The sequence below is a fragment of the Passer montanus genome, unplaced genomic scaffold (genome assembly GCF_014805655.1).
Source record: "Passer montanus isolate IOZ18808 unplaced genomic scaffold, ASM1480565v1 scaffold299, whole genome shotgun sequence".
Classification (NCBI taxonomy): Eukaryota; Metazoa; Chordata; class Aves; order Passeriformes; family Passeridae; genus Passer; species Passer montanus.
In genome coordinates, this window is record NW_024367696.1 from 60763 (window position 1) to 83294 (window position 22532).

Genomic DNA, 22532 nt, shown 5'->3' on the forward strand with positions numbered 1-22532 from the left:
CAGCTTAATTAGAGTTTAACTCTAATTATGTGGCCATCACAGGCTGCAGTGCAGAGCTGCTAAATGAGGTGAAGGAGGGAGATGGTCATAGGTACAGGAAAATCCCTCATGGGCAAGTTGGGTAAACAGGATTCCTGTTTTCAAAGTCAATAATATTTTAACAAAAGGCTTTGTTTCTTTGCTTCTCCCTCTTAAAAAACAACAACAACAAAAAACCAACAAAAAAACCCACAAAAAAACAAAAACCAAAACAAACCCACAAAAAAACCAAAACAAAACAACAACAAACCCCCCCCAAAAAAAAACCCCAAAAAAACAACAAAACCCCCCAAAAAACCCCCAAAAAATTAAGCCAGTGTTTAATTGCAGTTTTCCGCTCATTACTGGAGCCTCTCCATGCAGGATCCCAGCTGTGTGTGAGGGGTTGGAGATTTTTTTGGGGGGGCACATCGTGCTCCCCATCCCAAGCAGCCCCTGCCCTCCCAGGAGCCCCTTTGGCAAAGACCCTTCCTTTGGACACTCTCACAGGTATTTAGAAACAGATACTTCCTCTTGTTTTCAGAGAGCTTCCTCAATAGATTTCCACAGGAAAAGAGGGAAATCCGTACGAAAAACAGGAAGCAGTCCTCAGAAGCTTTCTGTGATCAGCACTAGGAGGAAGACTTAAAATAAATGTGGTTGTTTGAAGCAGTAGGTGATACCAGTGGTGTTATCTTATGTAAAAACAGTGATTAAAAACATCACAGGGCTGCAGCAGGATTAAAAACCTCAGGTGTTTATATATTTAGCTTTTCATTGTAGTTGACAGTAGGTGACCAGCATTGAAACTTCCGTAACCAGGTTTTTACACCATATTTTCTATTTTCACTTTACTGCCCTGGGCAACCCTTTTGGAAAACTTCCCATCTGCCTCAGTCTTGGATGGGATCCCAAACTTTCTCATGCTGATTCTGTTCCTCTTGCCCCCAATATAAGACTTCATCTTTCTCCTTGGCTTTTTGACCTTCTATAATTCAGTTTGAAATCCTGAGATTTATGCATTAAAAGGGAAGACAGGTCAGGATAAAATTTGACAAAATCTGACATGCAGAAATACTTGTTAATTAAAACCTTCTAGAGGTTTTGTAATGGTCCTTTCTGATCCATCTTCAAACTACCACAAAGTTCTAAATGTTATGGAGTTGTTACAGACCTTACTGTGGGCACGGAAAAGGGAGGGGGAATTTGGAACTCTCCATCTGAAAAGCAACTGTAGTCACACTAGGAAAATGTTCCAATTTTCTCCCAAGTTTGCCCTAAACAATAACATGGCTGCATTGGGAATCTTGGGCTGTGCAGTGTTAGGTAGGTGACACAGGCCCATCAAAAATGGGGATATAGCATGTGGAATGGCAAATCTGAGGGGAGAAACTCTTCCATTTGTAAATACTTCAAAGGAAATTTGACCTTGCTTTTACAGTCATTTTCTTCATTTCATAAAGCCAAACATCTGAGAGAAGATGGATTTGGCCTTCACAATATGTTGTTTGCATTTGAGAACTTAGAGATAATATATTCTGTGCTCATTTCTGACAGAGAAAATAGCAAAAAAAATGAAAGCAGAGAATGTTTCTGAGTTCCACAGCTAGGCTTTAGTAATTAGACACATTGTATTTCAAGAGATATATTAAACAAAAGCTCAAAATCCTCACAATGCAAAAGCATCTGAAACAAAATCTGTTTTATCCACTCCCCTCAGCTGGCAATGCTGCTGGTTGGGTTTTTAAAGGCAACACCCCAGAATGTCAGGGAAACATTTCACATTGTACTTTTTGAAGCTTCCATCAGAGAGCACAGAAGGCTTTGGAGACCTGAGAGGGTCCCTTTGAGGTCAGAGCACAACCAGCAGTGATGTGCTGCAGAGTTCTGGGCTGCTTTCAGCCCAGTGCCATAAAAAAGCCTGATGGGCTTGGTTTGTTGCTCCAGCTAGAACTGCACTGGTGTTTGTCAAGAGACTGTTTCATCTGGGAGAGACTTAAAAAAACAGCAGCAGGGCTTTGGAGTGAATGTAGATATTTCTTGGTTTTGGTTTCTGTAGATACCTTAAACAAATGGGGAAAAAAAATCAATATAGTCTGTTCAAAGTGCAATATTGTTGCAGTGTTCAGCCTGAGATTTATCAGCAGAGCGCCCTTCTCCCTCCAAACCATCATTTATGGTTTTTCAAAGTGCTCCTGACTGCTGTGAGTGCAACCAGTGCAATCTTTCACTGCAGGAAAGGCTGCTGCTCTGTGACACCCTGTGATGGGGTTCAGGAGCTGAGAGGGGCCCTGGGAGAGCATTTTCACAGCTGCAGTGACCAGCCTGGCAAGAGCCGCTAAAGGTGGCATTCACCATGCCCTGCCTGCCATTTGGGCTAAAATTTCTCTAGCAGAGCTGAGAACATGGAACATGGTATATCTGGAGGGTTGTTAGAGAAAGCTGCTGGCAGTAAAGGGAGCCAGCTGGAGCTTGTACCCTCCAAGGATTAATGACAGCACACACGGGTCTGCTTTGCATTAGCAAAGGATCATTGAACTGCATTGATCCTGCCCAGAGCTGGGGAATCAGGATAAATACTGCTCATTTTCAGAGCTCTCATCCCTCTGGGAGCAGAAAGAACCTTGCTTTCAGATGTGAGGGCCACTATTAATGCTGGATTGAAGAGTAACAGGCTCCAGATCTGATGAAGGGCCAAAGCCAGGGAAAAAACCCAACTGATGCATAAATTTCATTTTCTAGGAGAAACATTTGTTTAAAATGCCAGATCATTCCCAGGTCTCCAGTTAAAACCCATACACATCATTGGGAACAGAAATGAAGGCTATGCCGCACGCAATCTGTTTGAGATGACTTTTCACCACACCAGGCCCCAGTGCCTCAGGCAGCCTCCAGGGGCGAGCCCCACGGTGAGGGTGCTGGCACCTGCTTCAGGAGCTGTCATGCAAACACATTTATCAGAATCAGGGGAATGCAGCCCTTGGGTCAGCGGCCGTGCAGGAGAGACACCATGTAAGTTCCCAATATCCCAAAATAGTTCCCTTCAAACCCCTGTTTACTTCAGTTCCTAGGAAGGCCATGCAGGATCAAAGGTGACTCTGGAGTGTATCACTGATGTTTGGGAGAGGGTTTAACAAACCCTGCCTGCAGCAGAGCTTCCAGGCCTGCCTTTATTCCAAAGGAGTTCCTTGTATCCAGCCCTTTTGTCAGGCCCAGACAATGGGATTCTGTGGAGATCTTTCAGTGGCTGTGTTTTCCCACCAAGACTGAGCAAGATTCTAGGAAATACTTTTTTCTGGCCCTGTGCAATTTGACACGGGCAGTGTGCTCTTATTCAGTTGAATATTCTAAATTTCCTGATGCAATTGCTGTTAAACAAGAGCTGCTTCTCTCCTGTGCCTGCTCTGTGCTGCTAACCCATGGCTGCAGATGGAGACAATTGCAGGATTGTTCCCTGAGTCTTCCCTTCCTTGGTACCCCAGCAGAACCATCACATCTGGGGTCTGTTACTTCTGCAAGAACTGTATTTGTTTCCAAAACCAGGGAAGAGAGGCCACAGTGCTGGTGCTGCTCTCGTTGACTCCTCACGTCACTACATTATTGCAGAAGAAAATGTAGAAAAATCTCAATGTCCACGAGATGCCAGTTCCACAGATATTTACTGTGCAATCACTGCAAGCCTTCCAAGGATCCAGCGCCTGCAACTCTTCACAGTTGCTAGGTTTTGCCTGTTTAGTTTTAAATATTATTGTAATAATTGTAATTATTATTTAATTGCCTCTAATTGTAATTATTATTTAATTGCCAGGTGCATCTTCGATGGACCCTTTGGATTACCTCACATCCTGAGGCCGATGGAGAGCTGAGACCTCCTTGTTCTTGTGCCCGAGGGCTGCAGGAGCCAGCAGGACCTGAGGGTGATGGACACCTCTCCAAACTCACCCTGATGTTCCCCAAGAGACTCCCTAAACTCTATAACAGCTGCTGAAATCAGAGTAACATCATTTTGAGGCAAGATATTTGACTTTTCTTCTACAAGATGAGTAAAACCCACATCAAATGTTACAGTCTGCCTGTGCAGACCTCAGCCCTGCCTTCAGACCCATCTCAGCTGGTGCAGGGAGTCATTTCCTCAGCAATCACTCTGGAATCCACATTTAGGCTGCTTTAATCAAATTCTTTTTCCTTCCCCATAGGTCTGTGACCACTTGGAAAGTCCTGTAAGGACTGATACAAAAAAACCACATAAATTTTACTAGAGCAGCATGTGCAGTTATGTATTTGTATTTATTTGCCAGCATAGCATCAATAATGATGGAAAAAAGTTCCTTAAATTAAAAGCTCAAAATAGCCTATAAAGAAAAGTTTCTCCTGTCCCCTGGTGAGGATTAGACCTGCAACTCTGAAATCTGATAGAATGTGGTTTATTTTTATAAAATGAATTTCCTGAAGATGAAAACTACAATGCCATGTTTGAAAACCTGATGAATTCTTCTTGTAGAATAGAACAGTTCAGTGGGAAGACAGTGACAGCCATCAGTTAGTCCAGCTGTAACTCTCCTAAATCAGTGTTTGCTTTTTAAATTGTCTGTATTTGATATTCATGGTGGAGTTCTTTAGAATTCATAGCACTTCCCCAAGTCATGCATTGATGTGAAGAGATTTTAAATGATATTTTCCTGAATAATCTAACCAGATAATTTCATCATGCTCCTTTATCATATAGATATTTTCTCTAGCACTAAAATATTCAGGATACAGCTTGTATTTTATGTCTTTGGTTCTGGCAAGGACAGTGTAACCTCTATAAAAACAGATTTCTGAAATAACAAATATGAACATCAGATTCAAAATATTCCTAAGTCCCTGGCCAGGGTTGGACAGTACAAAGTAATAAGATCTATTACACAAAGTTAGTTTCTCATTTAGCCACTTAAACCAGCAGTTATTCTTCTGGTGACATGAGCTGTTGCAATGACTGAAATAATCTGATAGTGTAGTTTGAATGCTGGTAGAATATGTATCAATAAAAGCCATGCTGTGGGAGCATCCCTTCCTTGTATTCCTCAGCAGTGCTGGTGGGGGAAGTCCGGGATGAGTTTGGGATATTTGCTCCTGTTGAAGTGAATAATGCAGTGTGCCCTGCAGTTAAAAACTCCTTCTGTGTCATCTGCTTAAGCTTTGTGTTTTACAGCACAGCTCTCCTGTCTGGCTCTTCTCCATGTGTGGAGTCAGGTTATTCTTACACCCTCAGAGGGGTTTTAAAGGAAGAGAGGGCTCACCATTAATACTTAATTCCTTTTCCCAATGGGATAAAACATTGTATTTCTATCTCAGGACTACCTGAATTAGAAAAATCCTTCTTTCCAGGGTTATAAAACACCATTTTCTCTCCCTGACAGTCCCAGCAGAGTGTGAGAAACCAAGTCAGAGCTGCCTTTATGGGCAAAGAGAGGTGAGGCACTTGGATATGAATGATATCACACAGATTATTGAACAGAAGCTTTAATATTGGATATTCATGCACATACCAAGTATCTTGGAATGAAGTGAGCAAATGTGCACAGAGAAATACCAGTGCATGTCTGTGCCAGCCAGCTGCAAACAGCATGAAGGCCAAGTGAATGAAAATATTAAAAATATAATAATATATAAATAAATATATTAATATATTAAAAGAATAAAATTTATATTATTATATATTTCTGATAAACACACAGTATTCTGAAAATGCTCTGCCTGCCCCCAGATCCCAGCCTGTGTTGAGAACCCCTGGGCCAACACTCTTACAAATGATGTTTTTCAATTATGTGGGGAAATATTTGCTGTGCCAGCATGTCAGAAACACTAAGCCTAGCTTTTCAGATTGGATTTTGCTGTAGGCACGAAGGGCTGAAAAGGCTCCGTGCAATATTGGTGTGGCTGTCTCTCACACAAAGGCTGACATCTCCATTGAATGGCCCGAGCTGGTTCCCAGCCCAGCAGGAGCTCCTGGGCTCTGAAAGGAGATTAAATCAGTGACTGCAGACGGGGACAATAGGCATCCGCCAGGACACGCCAGAAAGGGAAAGCCTGACCTAAAGGCAGGGACTTGTGCAGGGGTTTGTCACACCACATTTGGGCTGGGCTCTTCAGCCACCTAATCCTGTATCCTACTCATTATGTCCCACAAGGAGAAGCTTGTGAGCGGTGTGCAAGAAATCTGTGACAGCTTGCTAACGGGGAAGTTTGGGCTAAAGCTGGGAGTCAGAGATTTTCCTAAATTTGAGCTAATATTTACCACTGTAGCTCAGAAATTCTCCTTGCCAGAGGAGCAGTTAATCCATTTTAAATCCTGCCAATCTCCAGCTATCAGTGATATTTGTGCACCTGAATGAGAGGGGGCTGTTGCAGAAGAATGAAACAGCATCTCTAAGCTTGCAGGTCATCTTAAAGGTCATGGTAGGAGCAGTAGCTGGTGTGGGTAATAGCTGCCTTCTTCTGTGGATTAAAATCACTTTTTAGAAGGAGAAATTGATGTGAAGGGACAATATCCAAAGCTGTGGTCAGGGCTCAGCTCAGAGCATGGGACCTCTGAGATGACAGATGGAGATGAGCTTCACTCTCAGAGCTGTGACCTTGGACTCCTGCAGAAGCCAAGGCGATGTTAGAAACCCAAACTCTTATTTTGTCATTTCATGTGTATTAAAGGCTCAAAGACAATACCTAGAGATACACTTCCCCTGCTCTTCATGGATCTGGTGCATCCGTAGTCCTCCCCTGGCCTTTCACTGAAGTATTTCAGTAATTCCCAGGGTGACTCAGGTGTAGTCATCTTTCTATTTAACATCTGCTAAGTGGCTGGGGTTTTTTAAATTGATATTTTAGTTGCTTGTTTAATCTGTGTAAGCTTTTCTCAAGCTCAGCACTGTGCAGGAAGGTGCTCCAGGCTTGTAGGACCCACTGGGTGAGAATAATTTTGTTTTATGTCTGCTTTGAGCCTGCCTCTGCTTTCATGAGCTGACTCACAGTTCCTGTGCTGAGAGACTGAGCAATTCTCCCCTATTCATCTTCTAGATGAAAATTTTACAGACCAATTTTATATCTCTCCAAAGCTATCTCTCTTCCACATCTTCAAGTGGCTAAAATAATTTCCATGCCTTTTTTCACACTTGTTGCCCTTCCTAGGCCTCTTCCAGTTTAACTGGTTTCAGAGGAAGGATCATGAATTTCCTTGCTCTGATACAGGTGTTCTGTGAATGTGCATAATTATTTTCTTTGTATTGTTCTCTGTTCCCTTTGTAATACATTTTAATATTTTACTTGCTTTCCTCCCTGTAGCTTAACAACTGAACAGATACATTCCTAGAGTTATAAAGCTCAAAGCTGTAATTTTTCAGCAGCTGTAATAAACTCTGAGTTCTTTACTGTATCTGTTTCACTGAAGCTGAAAGTGTTGTTTGGGGTTAGTTTTGGTTTTTAGCCCCCAAAATGAATCTGATTTCATTTATTTGGTACCTGCCACCATCTCCTCACTCAGTGTCCTGGATCATTCTGCAATTCTTCACAGTTGATCCTGGTTTTTCATATCTTGACTAACTGAGCAATTTAAAAACCTTTATTTCCAGTATCCTTTCACCTAAAAATCAAATGATAATGACAATATTGTAGCTTTCCTTAACATGTGATATAAAGCAGATTTCTGCAACTAAAATACAGAAATCTCCAAACGAAACACATTTCCAGACTACCAGTTGTGGTTGAAATTAGGATAAAGCCAAAGTTAGGTATCCATCTCCCTCTCAATGGATATTCTGATCTGAATTCAAACTTTGTGATTCAAATGCACTTTTAGTGGAGACATTAATCAAATTACTGAGCTGGAACTTCACTCCTTTTAGTTGCAGAGATTGGTTCAGACTCATCTCTGAAGGATGCTCTCTTCTGCAGGGTTTAATGTGAGAGAAGCAGTCTGAAATATCCTGGGGTTTAACATCAGACAAGGTGCAGCTTTTTAAGCACAAATTAATCTTCTACAATATAAAATCTAGAATGCATTTACAATGCACTTCATCCACTAAGTACATTACCAGTGTGTGCAGATGAATTTGTTTAATTAAGGAAGGAGGGGAAGCCCTTTAAATTTAAGACTACACAATCTAAGCCACATAAGCTTTTTTACACCTGTTTTATAGCACTCACCTCTGACCTCGCACTTTATATATTATATTGTGGGCCAGATCATGGGTCTACATTTTCACTTATAAAGTAATGGAAAAAAGAAAGCATTTTTGTAAAGCTTGACATGGCAGCAGATGTTCCCAGAGTCCTGGGAGCACTTTTTTCATTGAAAAGTTGCTTCATTCTAAGCTTGGTTAAAATGCAAACCAAAATCCAAAAGCATTGGTTGCTTAACTTCACTAAAAATAAAAACCCCCTGAAAGTGAACTTGAGTCTCTGCATGTTGAGCTGATGGATGGTTCATAAACCTGCCTTAAAACAATGCAGTGCCTGGTTTTCTACTGTACCTTAGCAGCTCTCCCAGCCCACATCCATCTTGCCCATTGTGAGCTGTTACAACACAGAACTCAGTTCAAATTAGCCATTTAAACTTTATTTTGAGCCTTTCTCAGGCTGCCTGAGGAGAGTCAGGGGCCCACGACAAGGACACCCTGGAGCACAGGTGACATGCACACCTGGCTGGTGGTGCTCTCCACGCAGGAGCCTCCCCTCCCAGCAGGATGAGGGGGATTTCTCTGGAAATCCTCCTTTTCCTCCTGGAAAAAGGGGAATTTTTTGCTCACCATGGCTGTGCTGTCAGCAGGCTGTGCCCCATGAAGTGGAGGAGCCCAGAGAGGAGCTGTGCTGTCTGCCCTGTCCAACCCCGCTTGTGGGAATTGGAAAAACAGAAACTTCCACAGACACTGAAGGGTTTGATCTGCAGCCTTGGAAGAAGCTTGGATTGATGTAAAAATACAATATACAGATATTAAGCAGAAAAATCATAAACTTATGGTTCTAGAGTTTTAAGTTAGAATATTCCTTAAGTAAGTGAGGAACTGCACTGCTAAGATGGTGAGGGGTTTGTAGTGTAGGGGTGGGGTTGTGTGGAGTGAGCTGAGAGTTCAGAAGTTCTAACAGAAGCATTTGTGTGCAGGTGAGACAGAAGCCATTGGACAAAAGTATCCACAGTGCAGCAGAAGTGAGTAAAGGTGATGGGTTAGAAAAGCAAAATAACCCCTGTGCCAGCTGTGCATTGGGTTAGAAAGTTATGCATTGCCTTGAAACAAAGAACTTGTGACTGCTCTGAGCTATGGCCGACTGCTTGCTCCTCTAAAATCTCACAGCCCCTGAGACTGATGTTGGTCTGAGCTGTAAATCGTTCTCAGGTTGAAAACAGTCCCAGCCCTTCACATCTAAGGGTGCCAATGACACCCACTGCCCACGGTGGCTCCCTGCAGCTCCATCCCTCACCCACGCTTGGATTTCAGTGGAGGGAGGAAGGATGAAAGAAGGAGATGCTTTGACAACAGCTCCTTTCTCATGGTAATGAGCAGAGCTGCTCCTTCTCCCCCGTCTGCTCTCTTTTCTTTCTTTAGAGAAGGAAGAATCCAGCTGTGCCTTCCTGGCACTGAGCAGACAAACTGGAGGGCTCAGGGTGGTTTGTGGGCTCTGCCCATGGAGTCATTGCTCTGCTTAGGGGTTATTTGCTGTTTGTTTCTTGCATATAATGACAGATAAATGTGCCTTAGTAGAATTAAAGACTTGGCTTGAGGACATGAGGTAGCAAAGCATCAATTGCTTCCTGGTGATTTCGGCTCCATGAGTCATGTTCCCTCAGGAAACAGAGATCTATTAATTTACCTGCTCCATGGGAACCTGCCACAGGAAAGCTCCCTCTGCTTGGAAGGGGAAGTAATAAATGCTGCCTTTCCAGCATTAATAATTTTCTGTTCTAAAACCAACATCATTTGATACAGAGGTAATTTGGATTATAAGTGAGGATTATAAGCAAGCACGGGAAATTAAGCAGAGCCATGTACATTCATTAATGGAAACACAGACCTTTCAGACTTAGGACCAGCTTCTCTCTCAACTTTTCCTTAGAACAGTTTGAACATTTTCCTTTAGCTTTTGTTTTGGCTAGATTAGAAATCTGAGGAAAAAATATTCTGCAACTAAGGAAACTTAAAACATAAAACCAAAGTGAAGTAGTTAAGCAAGGTGCACCCCAGCTAGGAGTTTTTGGTTTGGCTGGATTAGAAATCTGAGGAAAAAAATGTTTTGCAACTAAGGAAACTACCTCTTCAACATAAAACCAAAGTGAAGTAGTTAAGCAAGGTGCAGCCCAACTAGGAGAAAACACTTGTTTGATGCAAGATATTGCTTCTTGCAGGAGCAGGGCCTTAACTGGTAAGACTGGAGAACTGCAATTTAAACATAAATTATTTTGAATACTTCCAAACAAGTGCCAAGCCTTAGGGATTGACAGTTCCTCAATTTTATAAACAGTACAGGCCTAAACTCTAAGCGTCTTAGATCCTTAATGATGGGGTTTTGATGTGAAATCAAAGTTTAGATAATTCAAATCCTGCATGGTATTTACCTCGAAAGCTTTATACTTATTTAATTTTCAAGTTTCCTATTTTTAAATGCATTTGAAGCATCCTTTGGAAACTGTAAATCATGACGAACAAAAACCCCCAAACCAAAGAGAACAAAGCAGGCAGGAAACAAGGGGAGAGGGAGGAAAGCAGCAAAGTGTAAGATTGTCAGCACAGGAATAAACCCAGTGTATAATTCTGATATAGAGAGATTAATCACAGCTTTTCTGAGAGATCCCAACCCCTGGCTACACTGAGAGGTCTTTTGTTCCAAGTCAGTGCATTTACCCAGGAATATCCTTCCAGTGGTGAGAATATTTCACAGCTGGAAGGCTTCTGAAAAACCTGTCACATCCCAGCCAGGTCTCCAGAAGCACAGACACAGTTTTACTCACAAAATAAACAGACAACATCCTTATTCTTGGTTTTCTTATTCTTTTTTCCCTGCTGAAGGAATTGTCCCTGGGGAATGTGGACAGCACTGGAAATTAGGCAGAGCTATGTACATTCATTAATGGAAACACAGACCTTTCAGACTGAGGACCAGCTTCTCTCCCAGCTTTTGCTTGTAACAGTTTGAATTTTTCTCTTTTTTTTTCCCTCTGGTTGAGTTAGAAATCTGAGAAAAAAATATTTTGCAGCTAAGAAAACTATCTCTTTAACGTGAAACCAAAGTGAAGTATTAATTTTATTTCTTTTTTTGTATCTTAAAGTGGTACTTTGAAATTTGATTTTTAATGTCTTCCAGATAGTGACAGGGAGGCTCATGGGTGAAAAGAGTGGTGCCCCACAAACCACAGGTGTACCCTTATTGGAAATGCCACCCTTGCCTGTTTGCTGGCACAGAAATGGGTAGCAAAACTCCTTTTCTGCAATTTTCACAAGCATTGGCTTTGCTCTGACTGCTCCTATTTCTGCCTTGTGTAATTTTGTGCCAAGCAGTGCCCCTTAGGCCTAGCAGCTCCAGGAGATTGAAAATGCTGTACTCAGAGATTGGCTTCAACCTACCAGAGCTGCGCTTTAAACTTGGCTGAGCTCAGCCTGGGCAGCCCCAGCTGCTTTGATGCTGTGCGAGCTCACGGCAAGGACGTGTGATGGGGTCAGGGGCAGGGAGTGAAAGCAGAGCAGATGTGCAGGGGGCACCCGATTTTTCAGTGGTGTGATTAATGGGACACCATGAACCCTCCCTGAAACATTCTGCTGTGAGCAGAGGCTCTGCACAGAACAAAGCACAACGCCTGATTTTGATTCTGGAGATTTATTGAAAGGTTTGGGGTCCTTCCGCTGAAATCTGACTCCCAACACTCTGCTCCTGCAGTGGGTGATGGGTGCTGTGATGGCAATTGGCACTCCAGGCTCAGGCAGCCTTCAGGGAATCATCTTCTCCTCAAACAAGGAGGGACTGCACCCCACAGTCAGTCACAGCCTTTACACCTTATTTTTCAAGTGGTTTAGGAACGATGCTGTGAAGTTTTTCCACAGAAGTAACTTCCTAATGTGCAAAGATTACTTTTGGCATTTATTGGCCAACCATTTCTTTTTTTTATAAAGTACATTCCTCTGTGGAATGGTGCACAGAACACAGGGAAATCCTGGATTACAGATACCTGCAATAGTGGTTGAGCTTCAGCCCATGCTTTATGTTTTCAGTCCCTGAAGCTGAGATTTAACTTTGTGATCCCTTAAGACTACACATACCTATTCATTTTTATCAGGATTTGCCAAATTTTCAGATGGGTATTATGAAAAGCTATAAAAATGTACAAGAATTATTTTTTCAGAGATCAGGAATGGTCTCTGAGCTAAAGCCAGTCTCTTGATGCACTTTACAACTTTCAGGTTGCTTGACTTGAGCACACAGATCAGGTTTCACATCTGGAATTGTGAAAATAACATAGAATTAGAGAGTGGTTTGGGTTGGAAGGGACCTTAAAGTTAATCTTCAGATCTTTAGGTGGTCTTAAAGATCCCCTGCCACAGGGGAGGTGGAATTAGGTATACCTGGTATCTCTCTTCTGTAATAAAGGACTGAAGCAGATACACTGACCAGCTCTGTCTCCCCACCACAAACTCAGTCTTTGAATTTCCAGTCTGGGATTATCTCAGGACACGAATCTGTAAGACTAGATCAATTTAACCCAAGTTTTACTTATAGTGGAGGATATATTTTTCTAGCTTTTTTTTTTTTTTTTTTCTTTTTTTTTTCACTTTCCTTGGGTTGTGACTGGAGGTTTCTTTAGGTTTTTTCATGGGCTGCAGTTCTGAATAGCTGAGGTTCAGATTCCCAGGCAGGTCCAGGGAAACGTGCTGAGTACCACAAAGAGGATAACCCCAGCTAGGCATGAGAGAGGCAAATATCAGTCTGGATTTTAATCGTGCTGCTAAGCAGGCAGATGAGACACTGACAAAGTTGAAAGGATACCCAGGGGGATGAAAAGAAGGGGACAGCACAGCAAACATGGGCAGTGATTCAGCAGGAGTCCCAAACAGAACAAATATTTGCAGGGCTGCTGAGTAACTGCCTTGTGTCACTGGAGTGCAGGAGTTGCCTGCACTGTTATTTCCTCACATCAGTGGCATTTATTAGCTCAGCCCCAGCCTCCTGGGAGTCCAGGCAGGTTTACATGCTGCTTGACAGGCTACCCTGGGTGCCTCTGCTCCTGCAGTGTGCTGAGGAACACGAGGGTATTTACAGGGTGGCTGGGGGCTGGTTAGGATCCAGGACCACATCTGGTGTTGGTTCTTGCTGTAACCCCAAACCAGTGACTGTGGACTGGGAGCTCTGCTTCCTGAGAGTCACAGCCTCTCATGGGGACCGCAGTGTTTGGGTTTGAAAGGGGAAGGGGAGAAGATTTTTCTTTCAAGTGATGTTGTGTGTGAAATCAGTCTTTTTTGTAGGGGGGAGCTAAGACAAGACAGGTAATCTGTTGATCACCCAGAAAGTTGATGCTGTAAGAGAGTGGAGCACTGGGGGGACTGTACAAAGTCAGGGCAGCAGATGAAGGAGGGATATGCACAGCTGCCGCCAAGCTCTGCCTGAACTTCCAGGCACTAATTCAGGGAAGAAAAGCTGCAGAAACACTGACTGCTCATCCCCTTGGCTAAACCGAATCCCTGTGGTGTAGGAGGGGTTAGCACAGTCCAAGTCATGCACAGAAGGGCGGGGGAGGCAGCTGTGAAAGGCAGAACAGGGTGTCAGAACCAGCCCTGCCCTGGCCTGTGGCTCTGTCCCTGTGCTGCAGCAGGGCTGGCAGGGCACTTCCACCCCTCCATCCCCAGGAAGGGATCAGCTGGGGACAGCTCCAGCAGGGCCAGCAAACGGAGCCAGGAGGGGACAGGCGGGGTGTCCCTGTGTGTGGCACTGCCACTGAGGCACCACCAATTCCCACACAGCAAACACGGCCAGGCAGATAAAAGGAGGATTTAGGGAGAAGCCAGGGAAAGCTTCCCCAGAATAAACACTGTAAACAAGAACCCAGCAGGAAAAAAGGCAGGGAAGTGGCTACACTTCCAGTGTTGCAGCACACTGGGGGTAAATGTTGCAGTTCCTTCAGGATAAATGAACTTGCAATTACGTGACTGGATCTGAAGTCAAGGCTTTGCTATTATTGTTATTATTATTGTTATTGTTATTCCTATTGTTATTGTTATTATTATTGTTGTTGTTGTTGTTATTGTTATTATTCTATTATTTTATTATTATAATATTATTATTTTTATTGAAAGCTTTGAAAGACTCTTGCATTTGAAATAAAAGTAGCCCTTCCACAGAAAGAGATGCTATACATTTTCTACATTGCCAAATTAATCTATTTAAATTGTACTGCACAGTTCTCTCTACCACAAATAACAATACCTTCCATTATCCCCTCTTGTGAAATCAAAATGCTGCTTTAAAGTGTCCCCAGTAAGAGTAATCTGGTTTGCTTACTTAGCTTAGGATTCTTTTATGACAAGTAGTCTAAATCTTCGTTTGATGGGAATATATTCACCTGCTACAGCGAACTTCTTCCAAAACTTGAAGCTTTATGGTTTTTGGCAGACTTCTCTGTAATACAAAACTTCTTACACTCTTTAGTAGAAAACAGTATCAGCTCCAGGCAAAGTTAGAAAATAAAACGAGATGACATCACTTCATCCAGAAGAATCTGAGAGTTTTCACAGATGAGGCTCTGCAAATTTAACATTTCATTTTACTCTCTGAGCTTAGTTCCCTGAGCCATCAGTCCCTGCTCCCTGGATTTCTTTTTCACCTGCACATCTGTCCAGCACATGCACACCCACAGCCTCCTCTCGAATTTTGTGCCACCTGGAACAAACTGCCAAGATGCCCCTCAGGTCACAACAGCAAGGAGCCGGTATGGATGACAATAGTCATGTAAAAATGGTCCAAATTTTCTTTATTGTCTAATTTTTTAAGTAGAAGAACAGTTCTAGGCTGCCTAAATATAAACCATTATCATTCTGACTGGAAATAACCTACTATAGATGCCTTCTATTGTGTATGAGTGTTCCCTTCCTAGGGATTTTTTTTTCCTACACTTAATGGAGCTGCTCCTGTATGGAATATTTCCCTCCTGTTCTTGGATTATTGATTTGGACTTGTTTGGTCCATCTTGTTATACTTTACAGAGTGAATGGTAACCTGAGAAATTATTGAAAAGATCAGGGCACTGCCTCCTGAAAGAGGAGAAAAACTAAACTGCTTCCGGTATAAAATAACCTAAAGCACAACTTTTTAGAAAAATTGACACTGATGAAATAAATATGAGAAAAATATGCTAGATACCTCAGCCATCATATTTACAGGAAAATATGAGAGGCTGAAACAAACTGCTCTGCATTCCGTGCCAAAAGGATTGCTACTCATTAACACACAGAAATGCTGATGGATAATTAAGTAATTTGGGAGACAGACCATGCATATGGGAAGTATTTTTGGTATTTTATGACCTCCTTCACTGACCAATGTAATTACTGTGCTGCTGACTAATGCAGCAACATAAACCCTGTCAACATCTCTATTATGAAATTTATTTAAATTCTAAATGACCTTCCCTTTTATTTCTTACACTGGAATCAAAATCACGCTTGTTAAATTGTTCTATTCCCTCCAGTGCTTTTAAAGAGAAAAAGAATATGGACACTTTATTAAGTAATCAATTTCTAAGCGACCTGGCACACGCATCAGACTAGGAAAATGAGGATGGGTACCTGAAGAAAAGAACTATGAACTATTTGGTCAATTAGGCTGGTTTAGGAACCCAGTCATGTGACAGGGGCAGTTCAAACCCTGGGAACCTGTGCTCTCAGAAGAAGTTCATGTTCAAGTCATACAGATTGCAGGAATATGGATCTGGTTATAATTACACATTCCAATTTAGGACAACATTTAATCACTTGCAGGTACTTAAGCACTTTCTTGACTAAATGCAAACTGTTGTTTCCTGCATTAGGGATTATAACTTCAGGTCATGGCTGGGATTTCAGATCTAAGTGATAGCAAGTAGGTCTCAGATGAAGGTCTAGAAGAGGGATTTAGATGCTAAAAGAGCTTTTAAAATCTGAGCCTAAAAGAAGAAAGCATTTCCTTGATAAATATGAAACTATAAACGTGAGCAGTGTGTAAAGCTTACAGGTTGGACTCTTTCTTGAATATGATCCTCTCTGGAAGAAAGTGGACTTTAGCTGGAGGAAACCTGTGGCTCACCAAGCCAGTTAAGGTGAATTCTCAGGAGAGATATCTCCAATTGGCAGTGCTTCCTGCAGAACACCCAAATCCCCCCCATTCCTCTGCAGCCCTACTTTGCAGCATTAGCTCAGGCCAAATCCAGACCCTGCTCACAAACTCTGTGTGGCTCCTGGCAGGGGGGAAAACTGTTCACTGCAGTGGTGACTGAAACGCAGCCAGACTTCAACAGGGCAGGTAACAGCAACTGAAACACAGCCAGACTTAAGCAACAGGACAAGTGACACTCTTGCCAAGTGACAGAACCCTGTGGGTTCCCAGCTGTCCCTCCCTCTCTCCGCCTCAGCCAACCCATCTCTTCCCCTCACCAAGCACTCCCAGCAGCTCACCCGAGCCACACCCATGGCTGTGGGCTCCTGCACATCAGGAGAAGGAGATTCCCAGAGCAGGAGGTGTTTGGGCTGCCTGAGCACCAGTGTGAGCAAGCAGAGGGAGTGGGACAAGCTGGGACAGCCAAGGCTGTGTGGGGTAGAGCTGCTGCTGAACCCTTTCCCCACCCTAACACACAGCTCTGCACTGCTTATTCACCATTTTGTGCCAGTTTGGGCACCTCCGTGCCACTCTGGGAACATGTGGAGTGATGGGGTTCCACGTGTTATGGAATATGAGCACAGGCATGCAAGTCCCAATTATCATGATGCATCTCTAAGTTAAACTGCTTACACCAAGAGCTGTTTCACTGGATGAGGAGGTGCAGGTGTTTTGTGGCCAACAGAGAATCCCAAAGGGGGGAAGCTGGCTTGGGCCTCTGCTAAATGTGCTGCAGGGCTAAAAAAGGGGCGTAGCTCCCAAATGGTCAGTCCAGCACCATTCCTGAGCTTGACACTCATTTTAAATCAGCATGCAATTTAAAAATAAGTATTACAAATGAAGGTTATCTTACAAGGAACGTATAATTTACATTTCTAAACTCACACTCTTTGTTTTGACAGAACCCCTAAAGTTCCTGCTCTGCAAGGTCAGTGGACATTGTTTATTGCACGTTTCGTGCCCTCGCAGTGGTTTTTAAATCCTATAGATGTTTAAAGAAATGCATCTATTTTCTTTGATCTTCTGCAACCATGCAAGTATTAATATACACAATGCTGACAGAGAGACACTGCATAAAATGGTTATTTTTAGAATTTCCTCACTTCATAAAACAGTACAATAGCTAGGATGCCACAAATAACTCACTATGAATTCTTCTTAAAAGCAAACAGAGGAAGTGTGAGTTTAGAAAGAGGCAAGGACTTCAGAATATGCAATTTATTAAAATACTAGATTTAGTAGTGTAAGTAAAAATATATCTAGAAATACTGGTTTTGCTTTGGGTCAGTGAAAATATAAACTAGATTTTATTCCATAGGTCAGTCTGAAACTTGGGCAGAAATGTCTAATGCTTAATAACCATCGGTGAGTCCAAGTTTGGTCTGAGATAAAAAGCAACAAGAGCAGTGGACTGTTACATTTGTGACCAACTTTCTGACTTCTGGAAGCATTTATTTATGCTGTGGCAAAAGTGGAGTTTAGTTGGCTAGTGGTTTTTGTTTCAGATTCCCACTCTATTATCTTGTGGGTTTAGGAACGTTTCAGCGTCTCTCCTCTATCATCTGTTCTGTCAGTGAAGAAGCAATGAAGTCACAGCAAGTTTCAAACCACTGGCCAGAAGTTGTCCTTGTCTGCTTTTCCCCAATTCTTAGGACAACTAAAGAGCTTTTATATGAAATGGAGACCCAGCCATCTGATTACAGCTGGCTTGGGATGGGACCTAAGGACCAGGAAAGGCAGCAAAAAAAGTAAGTGTGCTGGAAATGGTTTCTGAAGGACTATCAAAAATTTGTTTTGGGGCTTTCTTGAAGCATTACCATGCTGAGTTCTGCTGTTGTGTGTCTGAAGAGTAACTTCAGCTCTCTGTAGATCTGCACCCTGACTTTGGCCTGGAAGACTCCCACATCTCCTAAAGACCCCTACCAAGAAAATGTATGAGCAGCTTCTAATTTCCCTCTGGCCAGATTTCACAAGGTGTTTTGGAGACATCTAATAAGCCCCAGCCAGAGATTCTCAAACTCACTTGTGCCCCAAGCCAGTGATTTTATAGGCACTTTTTGTCAGACTCCAACCTACCTGTAGTGCTGCAGTTGTGATTCCAGCTGCTGGATGTGTATTTGCAGATGTGTCACCTCGTTAGCTCTCACTTCCAGCTCCTTCACTTTGCCAAGACTGTTGAGGACAGCCTGTCTGGCCTCTTCCACCTTCCTCCTCATCTCTGCCTGCTCCCTCTTCAGGTGACGGTTGCAATCTTCCAGGCTGACCAGAGCTTCCTGAGAGCTCTTCAGCTCCTTCTCCAGCTCCTGACTGAACCTGATGGCTTCTTCAAACTGCCCATCCCCGGAGCTCCGGATGAGCTCCATTTCCTCCAGGGCACTTTGGAGGTACTTGGACTGGGAGTGCTTCTGTGTTCATGCTCTCTGTGAAGCAGGATCCTTCTTCTCTATGGCTGGCATGGCTCTTCCGCAGTCCCACCTGTAATGACCAGGAGCACAAAGCAGGGAGAAATTGATGGGGTTTAATGAAGACTGAAAGTGGCTGGACTGTGCTTTGCTTTTGTTAAAAAATACTTTCCAGAGATTGTTTCCAATCTCTGGAAAGTATTTTTTAATACCTAGCTATGCATTTAATTTTCACACTACACACTACCATGTTATTGCACAAGTTTCTGTATGGCTTTAATGTCATTACTGTGGTGTCTACTCAGGAGTTAAGTAGTCTGCTGAAAAAGATATTTCCAATGAAGTTGTGTTCATGAGAAGAGAGCAGGGAGCAGCTGGGGGTGTTCTGGAGCTCTCCTCTTTGTCGTTTTCATTCTTCCTGGGACCTCTGACTGGTGACTTGGTGTTTGCTGATGATTTCCTTTCCTATTTTTAGATGAAAATGGTAAAAGTGCCTCTGCCCTGCCTTGCTGGACATTGTGAAGACAACAGTAATCTACTGCAAGTGGAAGTGTCACAGGTGGAGCAGAGTTCTGTGAGTGCTGTGTTAGTATCAAATCACACCTGGCCAGACCTGCCAGAACAATGGCTCCATGCTGCCCCCCTGCTCTGCCTGTTCCACACTATTTCATGCCAGAGGAATTTAACTGCTGTTAAGTGTGTATGGCCTTTGTCCGGCACAAAAAGGGATTCCGGCCCAGCGGCCAGGTGCCACCCTGCTCCGCTTGTCTGCCAAGCCTGCGCCCCAAGTGTGCTGCTCCTTTCTTAACTCATTTCTCCCTTCTGCTTTCTCTTTAACACAAGCGACACAACAGCATCGCACGATCCGCTTTGACAAGCAGCGCTTGTGAACGAGTGAGTGGTGCTTGCAGTAAATTAAAAACCCAACGTGTGTGAAAGCCGAGCTTCTGTTCGCTCAGACCTCCTCGCCTGTGTAGATGATGTGACTTTATGGTGTTGCTGTGTGGGTTTTAAGAGGTCTGGGATAGAGGTGAGGAAGCGTTAAACTCCTTCAAAGGAGCTGCCCAAAGCAGTGCCTTCAGTCCCTCTTGGCCTGGGGAGTAGGACCGGCGCTGTTGAACGCAGGCAGCAGCACGAGCAGGGCTCCTGCACCAGCAGGGACATGCCACGAGCCAGCAGGGACCGTGGCACCAGAGGGGACTGTGGCACCAGAGGGGACCGTGGCACCAGCCGTGCCCAAGGTCTGAACAGGGTGGCAAAGTCAGGTGCTGCTAACAGGCTGCATTAACAGCCCAGGCAAGGTGTGGTGAGCATCCACCAGTAGTTTGGGAGCCATCCAAGGAGTCCTGTCAAGAGCAAATTGTTCTAATATTCTCTAGGACAAAAAAGGAGCAAACCAATCTGGCTGATATGTGAGGAAAGAGAGTTCAAGTTCATTTAAAGCATTGCTCATTCAGGGTTGGCTTTCTTTTTGAGTGAACTGATGCTAAGAAATATTTTCTCACATATGGTGGGGCTTCTCTGCCAACAGGCTTTGATGAGAAATTTCTGACCACATTTTTTTTGCTCTTTCAGATCAGTCAAGAACCTGCGTAGCTTTGTTGAGGAATGGAGAACGGTTTGTAGCTCAGGAAGAGCCTAACATTTTAGCTCAGGAGGAAGGTAAGGCAAAGGTTTAGAAGCTTTCCCCTCCTGGAAGGACACACTTTGAGAGGAGTCTGTGAGGAGAAGTCCTCTCAGCCACTGCCAGGGCTGTCTGCCTCCTCTGCAGGCTCAGGATTCTGGGAGTTCCACGAGCCTCAGCTGCCAGTGAATTTTCCTCTGAATATTTCTTGTTGTGCAGTACACAGGGAGTGTACTATATTTTGTGTTAGATTTCCTTCTGAGCTTTGAGGTAAATCTCACTAATTGTGCTGATTTTTACATGCAGATGAACTTTTTATGGATAGGAAGGAAAAGGGAAGAGGTACCATGGAAAATTAATTGCTCAAAATGTGAGTGGCCCAACCACATTAAAAATTAAATCTAAACTGAAGTATTTTTTATTTTTTTTTCCTGGTAGGTGGGGCAAAACATGCAGTGCAAATAAAGTCTATAAGAGATGCAACAAGCTGCCAAGTGTATGACAAGCAAAGTGGCAAACGATGAGACAGGGCATGGGAAGAATCTTCAGCCCTTCCTGTTGAAGATCCAAGAGTATGAAAACTCTAGCTGTTGCCCATAGGTAACACATGTTATTTGTAGAGGAGAGCAGGTGCCCCAAGCCGTTGGTGGCCCAAGCCCTGCCATGGCTGGCCCAGATCCAGTCCTAGCTGGACCAGGGCAGTGGGTTGGGGAGGGGAGGAGGTGGGGGGATCTCGGGAGGCTTCCGCTTCACGGCCGGGATGGGGGGCCGTGGGGGAGGCACGGAGGGCTGGTGCTCTGCTTTCTTGGGCATCTGCAGCTGCTGCTGAGGCCATGTCTGAGAGCTGCCAAACTCGATGCTCTCTGGGCTCCCTGGGGGCGAGGGAGAGTCACGCCTTCTCGGCCGGGATGCTGGAGCTGCGGCAGCGCGACTGCAGAGAGAGGAGGAGGCTGAGGCCCCAGCTGCCAGTGGCACACAGGGAACTTCCTGCACAGCAGGGCCCAGAGCTGGCAAGGCTCCCCAGCACGGCTGGAGCTGCTGGCACAGCTGGGCCCAGCTGGACAGCTGCCCCTCAAGGCCCCGGCCAGCAGGGCACGGCTCTGGGCAGGGTCCCTGGCCAGGAGCGGGCCCCAGAGCGCCTCTGCCTTTCAAGGGCAATCTTGGCCCTGCTCTTTCTCCTCCCCACCTTCCTCTGCCTCTGCCCCGTGCCCCTGGGGCTGCTCTTGGCCAGGCAGCCTCAGTGGGAGCCAGCTCTGGCTGCAGCCCCAGCGGGGCCCCCAGGACAAGGCCCAGCAATTGAGAGGCCAATGGAAGCCCTGGGCAGCAGCAGAACTGTCAGCAGTTATTTGGAGAACCATGGACTGGCCACAACTCCACTGCAGCCTCACTGGGAATGTTCCCTGACTATCAGCAGCATTTAAAGAAGCTGGAAGATAGAGATCAGCAACAACTTCCTGTTTTTTTTCCTTCCACCACCGGGACCCAACATAGCACGACACCATGCAAAGTGGCACAGTGAACAGTGTCACCACCGTGCCTACCAGAAATTCTGTAAGAAATCCACCAATAAATTCCAGGTTACCTCTGTTTATTGCACACTACAGTTTCCTTCATTTTTTCTGAATACCTGGAAGTTTCTATATATAGCAATGCCCTAGAGAATCTCTGATTCTTGTCAGTATTTTTTTTTTTCTATTGAGACATATGAAACAGCCTTATTGGTTTTTATTTTGGCAGGCTTGGTTTTTTCTTTGCATGATGGTTTACTTATTATCTATATGTAAACTTCTTTATATTTATGGTTATTCATTCCCCAAGCAATTATTTTGACAATCTGTCATTCACTTCTTAGTTAATGTTCCATAGATGAACAGTTTGGACTCTCTTTTTATAGGAATATAAAGATCTCAGAAAGCTGAATTTTTAATTCTGATGACACTCTTTCGCCCACTTCCAGCTATAACAGTGATCCCTTTTGAAACACCACTGAGGACATCTGGAGTTTTTGGGAAATGCTTGGCTTAACCTGGGTATTGGATTATTATTTTCAGTGCTATAAACCTGCATTGCTTCAAGGGTCACACCACGGTCGTGATCTGTGGCTCAATGCATGGATGCCTGTCTGA

The 22532-nt window shown here is 43.9% G+C and overlaps 1 protein-coding gene across 2 annotated transcripts in view; it reads right to left on the reverse strand.

The window, feature by feature from the left end:
- The window catches only part of EFCC1 (EF-hand and coiled-coil domain containing 1), a 32305-nt gene extending 13512 nt beyond the window's left edge, over positions 1-18793 (reverse strand). For both annotated transcript variants that reach the window (XM_039714035.1, XM_039714034.1), the window contains exon 1: positions 18457-18793. In XM_039714035.1, the coding sequence (XP_039569969.1) occupies positions 18457-18743 (287 nt within the window). In that variant the 5' untranslated portion in view covers positions 18744-18793. The remainder of the gene's footprint in view (positions 1-18456) is intronic.
- Positions 18794-22532: the final 3739 nt, after the last annotated feature.